Genomic DNA, 19,038 nt, shown 5'->3' with positions numbered 1-19,038 from the left:
CGTACTCCTTTGTATACACTTTACAAGAAATACATTGTCGGCAAACTCCGTAGCTTGCTAGCTTGTACACCCCAGCTTTCTGAGACTTTTATTTTGTTAGCGCAACTGTGCTGTCGGTCTTTGGAGTTTTGACAACAGGTACGGCGCCAGAGTCTGTTGAAATAAAGTGTTTCTCGCCTTCCTGTCGGTAATTTTAATGAGCTGGCAGCAGCCAGCGTCATCTCAGAAGACCTTCGGGTGCCGTGAATGTCAATCAAGTGACTAAAGTGACGTCATAGTGAAGATTTATGATTGCTCATTTTTAGGACTATTTTTTTAATGCCTGGCTGGTGATCGACTGACACACCCTCCGCGATCGACCGGTAGCTCGCGATCGACGTAATGAGCACCACTGGACTAAATGATAAGGTTTTTGGTCCCTAAAAACTTTAAGAAGTGCCCCGTAGCATTTGTTTTCGTAAACACTGCACAGAGTGACTGTCGGAGACTAAATAGATGTGTTAATTAGATCATAGGTGATATAGTAGCGGTACATGAGATATATGGACATAACTCACCTGGACAAGGCTAGAGTTGAGGTATTCGGCACAAACACCCAGAGGCTGGACCAGAGCGGAAATACACTGTGGAACAGAAAAGATCAGGTGTGACAAACCAAACTTCTATTCATTACTTTCTATTTTAGTTCAAAGAAGGGGTTTTCCAAGTCAGTTTTTTGAGGCCCCCATATGACAAGAGCAAAATGCTGCACACACGTTTTTGGGGCAGAGGGCTAAATATCCCCTATTCACTTTTCCAACAACATTCTTCTATTCATTTTGGTATTCTGGAGCACAATATTTCGATACGTCTGAAAACGTGAGCGACGTATAATCCTTGATATCCCTCGCAAATCTTTTTTTTTTTATATATAAAGTATAGGGCTCTATTCCACTGCATGGTTAGATTTTTTTGCTCGCATCTGCTTTTTGCAGGAAGATTTAAGCCTCTTTTGTACTCAGATAGTTTGTGCACAGTTTGCTGTACAACAGCCATCTTAGCTTCATTCACCACCACTGGTTTTCACTTCTGGGAAGAAGTCACGTGTCGGAATACAAGCAATAGGACAGAAGCTATTTAATGTATTTAAAACAAATATATTCGGCTTCCTCCCACTCCAAAGACATGCACCTGGGGATAGGTTGATTGGCAACACTAAATTGGCCCTAGTGTGTGAATGTGAGTGTGAATGTTGTCTGTCTATCTGTGTTGGCCCTGTGATGAGGTAGTGACTTGTCCAGGGTGTACCCCGCCTTCCGCCCGATTGTAGCTGAGATAGGCTCCAGCGCCCCCCACGACCCCAAAGGGAATAAGCGGTAGAAAATGGATGGATGGATATTCTAAATGTAAATAAATGGGTTATACTTATATAGCGCTTTTCTACCTTCAAGGTACTCAAAGCGCTTTGACAGTATTTCCACATTTACCCATTCACACACACATTCACACACTGATGGCGGGAGCTGCCATGCAAGGCGCTAACCAGCAGCCATCAGGAGCAAGGGGTGAAGTGTCTTGCCCAAGGACACAACGGACGTGATTAGGATGGTAGAAGGTGGGGATTGAACCCCAGTAACCAGCAACACTCCGATTGCTGGCACGGCCACTCTACCAACTTCGCCACGCCGTAAGCCGAAGGGTCCACACTAGAGATGTCCGATAATATCGGACTGCCGATATTATCGGCCGATAAATGCTTTAAAATGTAATATCGGAAATGATCTGTATCTGTTTCAAAAAGTAAAATTTATGACTTTTTAAAACGCCGCTGTGTACACGGACGTAGGGAGAAGTACAGAGCGCCAATAAACCTTAAAGGCACTGACTTTGCGTGCCGGCCCAGTCTCATAATATCTACGGCTTTTTACACACACAAGTGAATGCCACTGAGGCCGTATAAACAACTTTAACACTGTAACAAATATGCGCCACACTGTGAACCCACACCAAACAAGAATGACAAACACATTTCGGGAGAACATCCGCACCGTAACACAACATAAACACAACAGAACAAATGCCCAGAAACCCCTTGCAGCACTAACTGTTCCGGGACGCTACAACATACACCCCCCGCTACCCCAACCTCAACCACTCCCCCCCCCAACCCCGCCCACCTCAACCTCCTCATGCTCTCTCAGGGAGAGCATGTCCCAAATTCCAAGCTACTGTTTTGAGGCATGTTAAAAAAAAATATGCAGTTTGTGACTTCAATAATAAATATGGCAGTGCCATGTTGGCATTTTTTTCCCATAACTTGAGTTGATTTATTTTGGAAAACCTTGTTACATTGTTTAACGCATCCAGCGGGGCATCACAACAAAATTAGGCATAATAATGTGTTAATTCCACGACTGTATATATCGGTATCGGTTGATATCGGAATCGGTAATTAAGAGTTGGACAATATCGGAATATCGGCAAAAAAGCCATTATCGGACATCTCTAGTCCACACACATGAGCCTGGCTGCTTTTTTTAACCAATGTTATATCGCTGCGGCTTAATGAATGGACAAATAAATGAATAGTTTCTTTGTTCGATTCTATTCTGTGTCGACTCGTGCTGCTTTCGCTATTCACTCCCGCACTTGACTTCCTGCTCACAGCAGACAAGTGAATGGGTCTCCCCCGGGAGCCTGAAGTACCCTCCATTATATGCTCACCTCTCACTTTCACCAGCTTTCAGCTGGCTATGTTTGTTTGACAGCTTACAAACTGTAATGCTCGAGAGGGTGCAACACGAGTGTGCTTCCGCTTCCCCTCACCTATTAATATGCTAATGCTCAAAAGGGAAGAGCGCTGCTCAAACACACGCACATGCATGCCCCCCTCCACCCAACCCCAAAAAAAATCAATGGCTTCACACCGCCGTGCTTCCGGCTAGGTTCCTACAGAGGGAGCGTCAATACAAGGACGCCTCAGAGGAGACGACAACAGAGCATTTGAAACATTACACAGCGGCAACATGAGTCCGACCTACAAGCCCCCATGCAGCTGACAGCAGACCAACGGGCAAAGGGCCTCAGTCAACCAGTCTGTTCTCTGGGTGGAAAGTATTCCGTGACTCTTATAGATATGTCGGCCTGTGTGTAAGCATGTCGGGGATGCGGGGAGTTAGTCTTACAGCTATTTCGATCTCCTCGACGTTGAGCTTCGTCTGGATGGCGGTGAATCCTCCCAACTCGCCAAACTACACAAAAGAAGCACAGAAGACAAAAACAAGTTGAAAAAACAATGTTCCACAACCCACTTTCACAAAAATATAAATGAATGCCAAAGGTGTTTTAAAAAACATGTCCATATAGAAATGCAGAGGTTGTCAAACACATGCCAAAATAACAGGTGGTGCAATAAACCCAAACTGTAAGGTAATTTTAGCCAATTGATATACAAAATATAATATGTTTTAGAGTGGTTTTCAGGGTACTTAAAGACACTACAGCAGGGATATTAGAAGCATTTAAGTCCCATCGTAAAACTCATTTGTATACTCTAGCCTTTAAATAGACCCTCCTTTTAGACCAGTTGATCTGCCGTTTCTTTTCTGCTTTGCCCCCCTCTCCTTCGTGGAGGGGGGGGCACAGGTTCGGTGGCCACGGATGAAGTGCTGGCTGTCCAAAGTGGGGACCCAGGGTGGACCGCTCGTCTGTGCATCGGTTGGGGACGTCTCTGCGCTGCTGACCTGTCTCCACTCGGGATGGTCTCCTGCTGGCCCCACTATGGACTGGACTCTCACTATTATGTTAGATCTATTATGGACTGGACTCTCACTATTATGTTAGATCTACTATGGACTGGACTCTCTCACTATTATGTTAGATCCACTATGGACTGGACTCTCTCACTATTATGTTAGATCCACTATGGACTGGACTCTCACACTTTTATGTTAGATCCACTATGGACTGGACTCTCCCTATTATGTTAGATCCACTATGGACTGGACTCTCACTATTATGTTAGATCTACTATGGACTGGACTCTCTCACTATTATGTTAGATCCACTATGGACTGGACTCTCACACTTTTATGTTAGATCCACTGTGGACTGGACTCTCCCTATTATGTTAGATCCACTATGGACTGGACTCTCACTATTATGTTAGATCCACTATGGACTGGACTCTCACACTATTATGTTAGATCCACTATGGACTGGACTCTCCCTATTATGTTAGATCCACTATGGACTGGACTCTCACTATTATGTTAGATCCACTATGGACTGGACTCTCACTATTATGTTAGATCCACTATGGACTGGACTCTCACTATTATGTTAGATCCACTATGGACTGGACTCTCACACTATTATGTTAGATCCACTATGAACTGGACGCTCACACTATTATGTTAGATCCACTATGAACTGGACTCTCACACTATTATGTTAGATCCACTATGAACTGGACTCTCACACTATTATGTTAGATCCACTATGGACTGGACTCTCACACTATTATGTTAGATCCACTATGGACTGGACTCTCCCTATTATGTTAGATCCACTATGGACTGGACTCTCACTATTATGTTAGATCCACTATGAACTGAACTCTCACACTATTATGTTAGATCCACTATGGACTGGACTCTCACTATTATGCTAGATCCACTATGAACTGGACTCTCACACTATTATGTTAGATCCACTATGGACTGGACTCTCACTATTATGTTAGATCCACTATGAACTGGACTCTCACACTATTATGTTAGATCCACTATGAACTGGACTCTCACACTATTATGTTAGATCCACTATGGACTGGACTCTCACTATTATGTTAGATCCACTATGAACTGGACTCTCACACTATTATGTCAGATCCACTATGGACTGGACTATCTCACTATTATGTTAGATCCACTATGAACTGGACTCTCACACTATTATGTTAGATCCACTATGGACTGGACTCTCACACTATTATGTTAGATCCACTATGGACTGGACTCACACTATTATGTTAGATCCACTATGAACTGGACTCTCACACTATTATGTTAGATCCACTATGGACTGGACTCTCACTATTATGTTAGATCCACTATGAACTGGACTCTCACACTATTATGTTAGATCCACTATGGACTGGACTCTCACTATTATGTTAGATCCACTATGAACTGGACTCTCACACTATTATGTTAAATCCACTATGGACTGGACTCTCACTATTATGTTAGATCCACTATGAACTGGACTCTCACACTATTATGTTAGATCCACTATGGACTGGACTCTCACTATTATGTTAGATCCACTATGAACTGGACTCTCACACTATTATGTTAGATCCACTATGGACTGGACTCTCACTATTACCGTATGTTAGATCCACTATGGACTGGACTCTCACACTATTATGTTAGATCCACTATGGACTGGACTCTCACACTATTATGTTAGATCCACTATGGACTGGACTCTCACTATTATGTTAGATCCACTATGGACTGGACTCTCACACTATTATGTTAGATCCACTATGGACTGGACTCTCACACTATTATGTTAGATCCACTATGGACTGGACTCTCACACTATTATGTTAGATCCACTATGGACTGGACTCTCACTATTATGTTAGATCCACTATGAACTGGACTCTCACACTATTATGTTAGATCCACTATAGACTGGACTCTCACTATTATGTTAGATCCACTATGGACTGGACTCTCACACTATTATGTTAGATCCACTATAGACTGGACTCTCACTATTATGTTAGATCCACTATGGACTGGACTCTCACACTATTATGTTAGATCCACTATGGACTGGACTCTCACAATATTATGCTAGATCCACTCGACGTCCATTGCACCGGTCGCCCAGAGGGGGGGGTTCCCCACATCTGCGGTCTCCTCCTAGGTTTCTCATTGTCCCAGTGGGTTGAGTTTTTCCTTGCCCTGATGTGGGATCTGAGCCGAGGATGTCATTGTGGCGTGTGCAGCCCTTTGAGACACTCGTGATTTAGGGTCATATAAGTAAACATTGATTGATATTAAACTGAATTGTTTTGGGGGCAACATTTCCAGAAAGGTAAGGACCAGGACCTGGACTTCTCCTTTCACTATTAGTCTTATTTTATATATTCCGTAGAACCACCATCCTCTACAGTGGACATTTAATTTTGGGCTATTTAGTTTGTCAAAGTTACAGGAGCGCGCTCTATGACAGCACTGCAAAAATGTGAGCCTCTCACAATTGAACAGCTGTACAATGATGAAAAAGCGAGCACCTAAAATGGAACCTTTTTTTTTTTTTTTTGAAGACTTTTATTAGTAGATTGCACAGTACAGTACATATTCCGTACAATTGATCACTAAATGGTAACACCCGAATACGTTTTTCAACTTGTTTAAGTCGGGGTCCACGTTAATCAATTCATGGTAACCTTGAGGAACACCACTAGTATACATAAAGAAGTTAAATGACTACTGACTGTATCTGAGGTAAACAAGCAACAGCAACGCCTTAGTTACATAAATCACATTACGAAAAATAGCTGCCAAAAAGGAGAGGATTTAGACCCCATTTACACTGCACACCAAATTAGGCTTTTTTTTACCTCGTGACACAGATGTGATTTTTTTTGCCAGTCGAAACACTCCAAAGTGCTTCAAATCTGATGTTTTCGTATCAGATTCATGCCACATCAGGAGGTAGTCCAAATTCGATTGGAACCTGATCCTTTCAAATGTGACTTTAGTCTAATTGCAATGTGACTTTTTTGTCAGCTTTCAGCAAGCTGCGTCACCCGTGTGCACCGGGAAAGACGCAGTCCGCCAGCGAAATTGGATATTTCATCACAACATCCGGTTGTGGTGGGCTAAGTTTTTTTATCGACGGCCGAATTTTCGGTGCATCACTTGTCAATAGTGCGCAAATAATAGGCTATATGTAATATATGTATATACAGTACAGGCCAAAAGTTTGGACAGAACTTCTCATTCAATTCTTTATTTTCATGACTATTTACATTGTAGATTGTCACTGAAGCCATCAAAACTATGAATGAACACATGTGGAGTTATGTACTTAACAAAAAAAAAAGGTGAAATAACTGAAAACATATTTTATATTCTAGTTTCTTCAAAATAGCCACCCTTTGCTCTGATTACTGCTTTGCACACTCTTGGCATTCTCTCGATGAGCTTCAAGAGTGAGCCACCTGAAATGGTTTTCACTTCATAGATGTGCCTTATCAGCGTTGATTAGTGGAATTTCTTGCTGTATCGATGGGGTTGGGACCATCAGGTGTGTTGTGAATGAGAAGGTTTGTCCAAACTTTTGGCGTGTACTGTATATTTTGATTCAGAAGAAATAGCGATAGTTGAAGGAACCGGAATGGACGCTGTGGCGTATTTGCTTATGGGTGAGTTGAAAAATAAAGCTAACGTAGATCCATGCTGAAGATAAGAACCCTCCCAAATATATTACCGGTACACTATATACCGCATTTTTCGGTCTACAAGTCGCTCCGGAGTATAAGTCGCACCGGCCGTAAATGCATAATAAAAAAGGAAAAAATCATATATAAGTCGCACAGGAGAATAAGTCGCATTTTGGGGGGAAATGTATTAGATAAAAGCCAACACCAAGAATAGACATTTGAAAGGCAATTTAAAATAAATAAAGAATAGTGACCAACAGGCTGAATAAGTGTACGTTATATGAGGCATAAATAACCAACTGAGAACGTGCCTGGTATGTTAACGTAACATATTATGGTAAGAGTCATTCAAATAACTATAACATATAGAACATGCTATACGTTTACCAAACAATCTGTCACTCCTAATCGCTAAATCCCATAAAATCTTATACGTCTAGTCTCTTACGTGAATGAGCTAAATAATATTATTTGATATTTTACGGTAATGTGTTAATAATTTCACACATAAGTCGCTCCTGAGTATAAGTCGCACCCCCGGCCAAACTATGAAAAAAACTGCGACTTATAGTCCAAAAAATACGGTACATCCATTCATACATTATAGTAGTTCAATGTATTTTCATGTAACAAAATGCTCATTTTTAAAGTGTGGCGACCATATCTATAGTGGTGTCTTTTATTTTGTAGTAGTAGTAGTGACTTCCTTGTTCATTCATGGAATCCGTTCAACTACTTTTGTTTTCACCTTATGGAACTGTGCATGCAAGTGACGTCGAGAACACATTGGGGCCACATTGGGGCCTGTGCGCGTTTATACTAGAGCAGGGGTCACCAACGCGGTACCCGCGGGCACCAGGTAGCCCGTAAGGACCAGATGAGTAGCCCGCTGGCCTGTTCTAAAAATAGCTCAAGTAGCAGCACTTACCAGTGAGCTGCCTCTATTTTTTAAATTTTATTTATTTACTAGCAAGCTGGTCTCGCTTTGCTCGACATTTTTAATTCTAAGAGAGACAAAACTCAAATAGAATTTAAAAATCCAAGAAAATATTTTAAAGACTTGGTCTTCACTAACTGACAAAGAAACAGATAACAGATTTGGTGTCCAGTTCAAAGTGTGACATGATTTATTTAAAAATTTGAGAGTTGACTTCTGTATTTTACATGAGTTATTATTTGTACAAACATGGTGCAAAGTAATTCATGATTTGTTAAAAAAATGTTAGTGGCTAGCTAGTTAAAATGGGATATTGTGATTTCACAAGACTGTCTTAGAAGTGATCATTTGAAAATGTTCAATTTGAAAAATGTGCACTTAGAGAAAATATAAAAATAAAGTGTTGCATATTGATATTTATCTGATTCTATAAATATTTATTGTGAGAAAACATTAAGGTGATCAGTGTTTCCACAAATATAAATATAATTTATTATTAATAATAACATAGAGTTAAAGGTGAATTGAGCAAATTGGCTATTTCTGGCAATTTATTTAAGTGTGTATCAAACTGGTAGCCCTTCGCATTAATCAGTACCCAAGAAGTAGCTCTTGGTTTCAAAAAGGTTGGTGACCCCTGTACTAGAGTATAAAAGTGGTGACTTTTATTTTGTAGTAGTAGTAGTGACTTCCTTGCTCATTCATGTCCGTTCAACTACTTTTGTTTTCACCTTATGGAACTGTGCATGCAAGTGACGTCCAGGACACATTGGGGCCACATTGGGGCCTGTGCGCGTTTATACTAGAGTATGATAAAAATCACATTTTACTTGCGGTGTAAACAGTCAGCTGAAAAAAAAAAAGTTTTCGAAAAAATCCGATTTGGACCACTTTGGGCTGCAGTCTTAAAGAGGTTCCTTGAGGAACGCCTCAGATTACAGTAAATCAAAAATGTGGCTCCAGTGTTCTTTGTTTGCGAACAGAGTTAAAATGTCAATGCAAGGATTTCCAATAAGTTTATAGTGGTGTAAGTTCCTTTTAACAATAGGTGCAGTTTAGATTATTTTTTTAGAAGTTTGCTGAAATTTTTTTCCCCCCCAAGTTTTTAAAGTGAACCCGGGGGCTAGTATGGTCATTTAACCCTTGTGTAATGTTCATATTGTTGTTACTCAGCCAGCGTTTGTGGGTCTGATGGACCTGTTGCATTTTGTAACTTTTAATGCCTCACAATCAAACACTTTTATGTTAAAATACTGAACAAGATGTTTACCTTATCCCAATAAAACATATGTTCAGTATTTTAACATAAAAGTGTTTGATTGTGAGGCATTAAAAGCCACAAAATGCAACGGGGCCATCAGACCCACAAACGCTGGCTGAGTAACAACAATATGAACGTTGCACGGAACATTTCTCTGCCAGTTTCTGCATCCCACAGGGATTCTTCTTTTATGTTTCTGCACCTGCAGTTCCCACACAAGGTTGCAACATTGTTTGTCAACACTGTCATTTTCTCGCACATTTGACCCTCTGATGTTCTGTGTACCTACACTCTGTCCTCCTCCTGTCTAGGCCTGCTGGGGGGGACATCAATTTCCACACTTCAGTGGACCCGGACATCTTATATGTAATATAAACGTGTAGGGGGTTGTATGGTGTGTGATCATTAAATATGTATTCTGATACTTCTGTCACATCCAGAAGTATGCGGATGACACAGCCATCGTCGGATGCATCATGGACGGCAGAGAGGAGGAGTTTCGGAGCCTTGTGAGGGACTTTGCTGACTGGTGCCACAGGTGCAGCTCAATCCGTCAAAGACCAAGGAGCTGGTCATTGACTTTGGGAGGTCGAGTCCAAGGTCACAACCTATTGTGATCGAGGGAGTCGAGGTACAGACCGTGGACTCATTCAAGTACCTCGGGGTGTGAGTGGACAATAAGCAGGACTGGACTGTTAACACGGACCACTTGTACAGGAAAGGACAGAGCAGGCTATACTTCCTGAGGAGGCTGCGCTCCTTCAACATTTGTAAAAAAAAACTCTTGTGGATGTACTACCAGTCTGTGGTTGCCAGTGTTCTGTACTACATCGTAGTGTGCTGGGGGGGCAGTACATCTAAGAAGGACAGCTCAAGACTGGAGAAACTGATCAGGCGGGCCGGTTCTACGATCGGAATAAAACTGGACTCACTGGTGACGGTGGCAGAGAAGAGGACTGTGGAAAAACTGGATGATGCCAGTCACCCTCTGCATACCGTTGTCAGTAGCCAGAGGAGCCTGTTCAGTGCTAGACTGCTTCATCCCAAGTGCAGGACTAATAGACTCAAAAACTCCTTTGTCCCACACGCCATTAAACTGTACAACTCCTCTCTGGAGGGGAGGGAGGGTACTCGGATGACAGGGGATGCAAAACAATAACAGTGCAATACTTTTTCATAACATGGTTACTAGTGTCTAGTTTCTCTTGTTCTATTCTTATTTTACTGTTATATTTTTATTCTCATTGTTGCTTTTTATTTTTATTCTTATTGTAATATGTTTCTATTTTGTTTCCATTTATACCCCCATTATTTACTTTTTAAATTTAATTTAATTTTCCTGAGGGAACTCTCCTGAAGGAATCAATAAAGTACTATCTACCTATCTATTTATCTATCTATGTTCTTCACAGAAAATGAGCCAAAGTCAGTGAGTCTCAGTTTGAAAAATTAATTAATTGTATAATTTTTCTTTTAATAAAAAATTAAAAGGGGTCCCACAGACCCGAACACCACACAAGGGTTAAACAGCCCTGCTCTACATAGACAAGAACGGAATCTATGTGGGCATAAGAACATCGGTGTTTCTCAAATATAACTGCATTCATATGGATGTGGATCTTGGTAGTATGACGTGAAGTGTGGCTGAGCTGACTTACTTGATTCACTAAATCCACCAGCCATCCGTGCGGCTCCTGAAACAGATAATTGTGCATTCATTGGCTTTGTTCCACAGTCACACACATACACACAGCTGTCGGACATCAATCTAACATGTGCAGCTCAGATATACAGCGCACTGAATATGAACTCAGTGGCCCACCTTCCAACATTACATTAAATATTAAATTGCCCTCTCAAGGGTTTTTAAAATGTAGTTTGCCTATTGGCCAAATAAATCAAGCTTTTATGTACGGTTATTGCAGGACCAGTCAGTAGGGTGCAGTAGATGTTGCATTGGGATCCATAAAGTAGCTAACAGTCAATTTAGATTCCAAGGTAATCATTTCTTTAAAAGGCGTCCTGTGAGTTCCAACTTACTTTCTGATAGGTGTTACTTGGAGAAACGGCAAACACGTTGGCTTCGTCGCCAAAAACCTCAGCCCAGTTCCTCTGACAGGCCTTCATTCGGTTCTTAAAATGGTACTCGTTGTCAGGGTTGAAGGCCTGGATGCAGCAAAGTAAAAAACAAAAACAATACAAGTGTGGTTAGTGGTAGATAATGCATGCAAGACCGAAGAAAAAAGTTTAAAAAGTCTCGAAAAGGCATACCATTGTCAAGACCCCCATGAGGTTGACGGGAACAGGGTCCTGCTTGACCCGCTCTGCCACCAGCTCGACCAGCAACATGAGCATGTTGTAGATGCCCTCGTGGATCTCCGTGCTCCATTTGTGCACGGCGCTGCTGGTCAGCAACTGGATTTAAAAAAAAAAGTTTTACTTTTAGAATTGCGGTATTAAATCAATGAGGATGCAAAATCGACGGCTTACCTTTTTAAAGGCCTCTGGCATGCAGCGATCCACAAACCTCTTGCAGTTCTCGTCTGCGTCTGCAAGGCCTGGCGGAAAAGTTGAAATGGCCCCAGAATAGTCAAAAATCCTCCACAACATTTTTTTGTAGGCTTAAAAAATACTGCCGTCTGTTTAGTGGTCGACAGAGAATTATCATTCTGGCATTACGATGGCGGTTAGGAATGGAAAGAGAACAAAATGCTATAAATTATTTGGACGCAAAAGGTATTTCAAATGGATGAGGATTCACTGAGTGTGTGCTACTTTTTCTTTCTAAGGAGGTTCAGTTCCACAAAAAGTAAAAAAAAATAAAAAATAAAAAAAATAAAAAATAAAAATAAAAAAAAATATATATATATATATATATATATATATATACTTTAATCCTAAACTATGCATGATTAATGTGATCATTTTTGGGATTAATTACATGCATTTACTCCTTATTTTTGACAGCCCTAAATAATATATATACCGTATTTTCCGCACCATAAGGCGCCCTGGGTTATAAGCCGCGCCTTCAATGAACGGCATATTTCAAAACTTTGTCCACCTATAAGCCGCCCCGTGTTATAAGCCGCATCTAACTGCGCTAAAGGAATGTCAAAAAAACAGTCAGATAGGTCAGTCAAACTTTAATAATATATTAAAAACCAGCGTGATGTGGGCGCGCATGGAGTCGTATATCAACATGGACGGAGCTGCGTAAACTTACCTTAACCACTCGCTCATCTTTTCTTCATCCATCATCCCTTCGAGTTAGCTTTTATGATGACGCCGGCTGGAAAGGTCTCTTTTGGCAAGGTCTTCCTTTTGAATATCACCATGGGTGGAAGTTTCTGGCCATTAGCATGGCAAGCTAGAACCACAGTGAAGGATGACTTCTCATTCCCTGTGGTGCGAATATTCACCGTACGTGCTCCCGTTGTATCCACAGTGCGGTTCACAGGAATATCAAAAGTCAGTGGAACCTCGTCCATGTTGATAATGTTCTCTGGCCGGATCTTTTTTTCAGCTATCTTGTTTTTACAATATGCACGGAAAGTAGCGAGCTTTTCTTGAAAGTCTTTAGGCAGTTGCTGTGAAATAATAGTCTGTGTGCGGATGGAGAGATGGCGTCTTTTCATGAACCGGATCCCTGTCGCTTAGTAGGAGCCATTTTGTGGTCTTTACAGATGTAAACACACAAAGGAAATAAAACGTAATATCCGCGCGCTTCTTCTTCTTCTACGCGGGCGGGTGGTTGCTTACAGTAGAAGAAGAAGCGCTTCCTGTTCTATGGGGGCGGGTGCTTACCTTGGCGGTTGCTTGCGTAGAAGAAGAAGCACTTCCTCTTCTACGGGGAAAAAAGATGGCGGCTGTTTACCGTAGTTGCGAGACCGAAACTTTATGAAAATGAATCTTAATATTAATCCATATATAAAGCGCACCGGGTTATAAGCCGCACTGTCAGCTTTTGAGTAAATGTGTGGTTTTTAGGTGCGGCTAATAGTGCGGAAAATACGGCATATATATATATATATATATATATATATATATATATATATATATATATTATTCAGGGATGTCAAAAATAAGGAGTAAACGCATGTAATTAATCCCAAAAATGATCACATTAATCATGCATTGTTTAGGATTAAAGTAACAAGTAACTATAATTAACGACATTTTAAAAGTCATTTTCAGAAGCCAGCCTGTCACACAGCATCGTGAAGCAGTTGGCATGTTGATGTTCCTGGCTAAAATCTTTGTGTGTAAGTCCTATAATAATGTTTACTATAAAACACAATTGTTAAAAATCTATTATTTTCATGTTGCTGCTCACCTTTAAACATGTCTTCTTAAACCAGGGCACTTCTTCACATTTTGTTCTTTTGTGTTTTTGTTCGCTGAAGAATTGAGCATAGCTAAATGTTTTTTTAAAGAAGATTACATATTATATTTGACATTTTTTATATTATTTTCAAGGCTTTTTCTTTTTTCTTATCTTAAAACACCTCTTAAATTGGGATCCTATTCTGCACGATCGACTTTTCCTACTTGTTGGTACTTGTTTTTGTGTATTTGGGAATCCTTAATCAGTCTAGAAAAATGGAAAAACTTAAAAACATTAAAACATAAAATTTAGTTACCTCAACAAATAGTTCCATATATGGGTTACTTTTTGGGCCAAACTATATGAGGACATGAGTTTTGATCCATATCGCCCAGCCTTACACTTGTGTTACTGCCAGCGCTAGCACAGTTTAGGGATGTTCTCTGTGTTGGACTGTGTTGCAGGAGGACTTATGATGGCATTGTGTTTATACAGTATGTATGAGGCCACATGTGCACCTTGTTCAATTGTTAAAAATGAAATTGTGATATTTAAGACATTTCATATTGCTCCAAAATGTTTTTTGTGCTACAAAACAAATATTGTGCGACTATTTTTTTTTCCATTTAGTAGCACCATAGTGAAAAAGCTAAGCATACAGCACTGCTAGAGTAAAACAAGGTCGATTGTGGTAGATACGTATAGCCTCCTGAGAAGCAGTGTATTCCACAATGGACATTTATTTATGTCTATTTCTTTTGCCAGTTACACACTTTGGAAAGAAATTGCCCAAACGTCCACTGCAGGGGACGCTTTCACATCAGCCTACCTCTGATTGTATTTCTTTGCTTTTTGAGTAAATTAACATTCAAGATATAATTGCAGCTTTTGCAGCAGGGGTTCATTCGCCTTTTGGACCTCAGGGCCTAACTTTCCCACTACAGAGGGGCCCGGGGCCCACTCAAATAACACTGAATTAGTAATCTTACTCTTGATTTTATTGTATTTAATAATTGTAGATAACCTTCTTCCAGTTTAACAGGATACCACTTGTCAAATGCGATGAAGCCATGTGTTAATCACAAAGAATATTACAAAGGCTTAGGTCAGACTGATTACAAAAAAAAAAAAACACTAAAAATACTGCAAAAGAAGGAACTCATAAAAACAGATTTACATACGATTACACAGTGCTAAAATTACTATTAATAATAAATACCGTATTTTCCGGACCATAGGGCGCACCGGATTATAAGGCACACTGCCGATGAATGGTCTATTTTCGATCTTTTTTCATATATAAGGCGCACCAGATTATAAGGCCCATAAAAGGAGTCACATTATTTTTTATTTTTTATAAATGTAAAACACTTCCTTGTGGTCTACATAACATGTAATAGTGGTTCTTTGGTCAAAATGTCGCATAGATTATGTTTTACAGATCATCTTCAAGCCGCTTTCTGACAGTTGCTTCCGGATGCGCCGTTTCGTGGTCGGTCTTATTTACGTGGCTTACCTCTTCTCCTCGTCAAGTTCCTTGGGTGAATAATTACCAAAATCGTACTAAAACATTTTGATGGATTTTTGAGCGCCGTGTGTAATGTTCTATATTTTCAATGGAACATATAAAATGTTGGTGTCGTTTACTTGAGTCATATTGCCATCATAGTGCAGTCTACACGTATCTCTTATGTTTGACTGGTCACACTTATCATTACACCATGTACCAAATAAAATTGCTTCGAGGTCGGTAAGCAAAACCAGAATTATTCCATACATTAGGCGCACCGGGTTATAAGGCGCACTGTCGAGTTTTGAGAAAAAATATATATTTTAAGTGAGCCTTATAGTCCAGAAAATACGGTAATATTAATACTATACAGTTAATAAAATTAAAGAAGAAAAAAAAAAAAAAAGTTCACTACTTTAGTCATAATTTTAGCGCTTAAAACATTTCTTTATGACTTTATTAAGCTCCAGATTTCTTCTGTTTGATATTGTCTTTACAGCCACAAGTGGTGGAAAAGTGAAGTACTGCTGCGACCCATACGGACCACAGCTGAGAAACATATTTGGTCGGTGTCTAGAAACACAATGACTTGCAGTATGTCATCTTATGTTTGACTGGTCACACTTATCATTACACCATGTACCAAATAAAATTGCTTCGAGGTCGGTAAGCAAAACCAGAATTATTCCATACATGCACCGGGTTATAAGGCGCACTGTCGAGTTTTGAGAAAAAAAAACATTTTAAGTGTGCCTTATAGTCCGGAAAATACGGTAATATTAATACTACCGTATTTTCCGCACTATAAGGCGCACCTAAAAACCACAAATTTTCTCAAAAGCTGACAGTGCGCCTTATAACCCGGTGCGCTTTATATATGGATAAATATTAAGATTCATTTTCATAAAGTTTCGGTCTCCCAACTTCGGTAAACAGCCGCCATCTTTTTTCCCGGTAGAACAGGAAGCGCTTCTTCTTCTATGCAAGCAACCGCCAAGGTAAGCACCCGCCCCCATAGAACAGGAAGCGCTTCTTCTTCTACTGTAAGCAACCACCCGCCCGCATAGAAGAAGAAAAAGCGCGCGGATATTATCATTTCCTTTGTGTGTTTACATCTGTAAAGACCACAAAATGTCTCCTACAAAGCGACAGGGATCCGGTTCATGAAAAGACGCAATCTCTCCATCCGCACACGGATTACTATTTCACAGCAACTGATATTCCTGTGAACCGCACTGTGGATACAACGGGAGCACGTACGGTGAATATTCGCACCACAGGGAATGAGAAGTCATCCTTCACTGTGGTTCTAGCTTGCCATGCTAATGGCCAGAAACTTCCACCCATGGTGATATTCAAAAGGAAGACCTTGCCAAAAGAGACCTTTCCAGCCGGCGTCATCATAAAAGCTAACTCGAAGGGATGGATGAAGAAAAGATGAGCGAGTGGTTAAGGTAAGTTTAAGTTTACGCGAAGAGGCCGGGTGGCTTTTTTCACGCAGCTTCGTCCATGTTGATATACGATTCCATGCGCGCCCACATCACGCTGGTTTTAATATATTATTAAAGTTTGACTGACCTATTTGACTGTTTTTTTGACATTCCTTTAGCGCAGTTAGATGCGGCTTACAACACGGGGCGGCTTATAGGTGGACAAAGTTTTGAAATATGCCGTTCATTGAAGGCGCAGCTTATAACCCAGGGCGCCTTATGGTGCGGAAAATACGGTATACTGTTAATAAAATTAAAGCACACACAAAAAAAAAAGTTCACTACTTTAGTCATTATTTTTGCGCTTCAAACATTTCTTTATGACTTTATTAAGCTCCAGATTTCTTCTGTTTGATATTGTCTTTACTGCCACAAGTGGTGGAAAAGTGAAGTACTGCTGCGACCCATATGGACCACAGCTGAGAAACATATTATTTGGCCGGTGTCTAGAAACACAATGACTTGCAGTACGTCATCGTCTTTGTTGAATTCAAATGCAGGTTATGCTGAGTCGCACTATTCACAAAGCTACCACAAATAGCACCGTGCCGCCCACGCACCCAGCATGTCGGAATCAGGGTTAACCGTTCTAGATCTCAACTGGAGTGCAGCCATTCTTTCGCTTTCGTACCGTGGCGGGCGAGGCAAGTGGAGGCGATGAGGCATTTTCCCAGTGACTCCTCCCTCTTGTAGGGGATGGACCAGTGGTCGGTGAACACTCGACTCTCCAGCTCGTACAGGTTGGTGGTGGGGAACTCCATGCTGCCCCCGGAGCAGTTGCCGTTCTCATCGTTGCTCCTCTGCAACGACAATGAGAGGAATCGACACATTAGCATGCCGTATGGACTGCGTGGGCTGACGTGTTGTGTACGCGCGTGCTTCAAATAGGTTATGTGGTGTAGTTATTTTGGAAAAAGAGGGAAACATAACACATTTCACTTCAGCAAAAAGGCACATTTTGTTTGTTGTTGAACCCAAAACAGGAAGAACCATTTGAATGACACAATAATAATCCTTCGGAGGATACTTTAACACCAGCGTAGGGGGAAATGTGCATATTTCAAAAGAGGTCTATAATTTACAACTGTCTGTGAGGCCGTGAGTGGTGATTGGATGAGCACAAAGAAAAGGAAGTAAAAGGGAGAGGTGTGCGCGGTGAGAGACATCTGCAGGATAGAGACATATTTAGTGTGCAATCCGACGTGGTGCGGTTGGGAGAGTGGCCGTGCCAGCAACCTGAGGGTTCCGGGTTCGATCCCCAGCTTCTACCAACCTAGTCCCGTCCGTTGTGTTACTTGAGCAAGACACTTCACCCTTGCTCCTGATGGGTCGTGGTTAGGGCCTTGCAAGGCAGCTCCAGCCATCAGTGTGTGAATGTGTGTGTGAATGGGTGAATGTGGAATTAGTGTCAAAGCGCTTAACAAGTATAACCCATTTACCATTCATCCCCGCGGTAAGATGACTATGAATATAGGGATGGGCGATAAAACGATATTGATATCGGGGGTGTAAAATTAAAATTGATTTTCAAATGATTCGCGATTCTTATTTGTAACGTTCCTTAATTGGTTTTAATCGATTAAGGAACGTTACAAATAAGAATCGCGAATCAATTGAAAATCAATTTTTATTTTTTTATTTTTTTTATTTTTTCTAAATTCTGTCTTATCCAGCCACTCAGACAAATCATATTGGGGCGGCATAGCTCGGTTGGTAGAGTGGCCGTGCCAGCAACTTGAGGGTTCCAGGTTCAATCCCCGCTTCTGCCATCCTAGTCACTGTCGGCAAGACACTTTACCCACCTGCTCCGAGTGCCACCCACACTGGTTTAAATGTAACTTAGATATTGGGTTTCACTATGTAAAGCGCTATACAAATATAAGTCACTTCACTTCACATATTGTTAATTTAAATACCCAAATCAGCTGTACAGATTTACTTTAGAAAACAGAAGTGCGGGACACTTCTCTTGTTGCCTTGATTGTATTTGACTTTATTAAATGTTTGGGTAGAATTTTATCAAACAAAACCAGGTTTTCTTTTAGGTAATATAGAAATGATCACAA

The 19,038-nt window shown here is 40.8% G+C and overlaps 1 protein-coding gene across 2 annotated transcripts in view; it reads right to left on the bottom strand.

Moving 5' to 3' along the window:
- Positions 1 to 19,038, bottom strand: part of usp24 (ubiquitin specific peptidase 24) — a 126,754-nt gene that overhangs the window by 77,283 nt on the left and 30,433 nt on the right. For both annotated transcript variants that reach the window (XM_061978188.2, XM_061978189.2), the window contains exons 2-8: positions 17,604 to 17,772; positions 12,136 to 12,203; positions 11,917 to 12,060; positions 11,686 to 11,811; positions 11,304 to 11,339; positions 3,165 to 3,230; positions 558 to 623 (exon numbers count right to left, since the gene is read on the bottom strand). In XM_061978188.2, coding sequence (XP_061834172.1) covers positions 558 to 623; positions 3,165 to 3,230; positions 11,304 to 11,339; positions 11,686 to 11,811; positions 11,917 to 12,060; positions 12,136 to 12,203; positions 17,604 to 17,772 — 675 coding nt within the window. The remainder of the gene's footprint in view (positions 1 to 557; positions 624 to 3,164; positions 3,231 to 11,303; positions 11,340 to 11,685; positions 11,812 to 11,916; positions 12,061 to 12,135; positions 12,204 to 17,603; positions 17,773 to 19,038) is intronic.

The sequence above is a fragment of the Nerophis lumbriciformis genome, linkage group LG18 (genome assembly GCF_033978685.3).
Source record: "Nerophis lumbriciformis linkage group LG18, RoL_Nlum_v2.1, whole genome shotgun sequence".
Taxonomy (NCBI): domain Eukaryota; kingdom Metazoa; phylum Chordata; class Actinopteri; order Syngnathiformes; family Syngnathidae; genus Nerophis; species Nerophis lumbriciformis.
The sequence above is the reverse complement of the archived record's forward strand: the minus strand, read 5'-3'. Positions and strand labels throughout refer to the sequence as shown.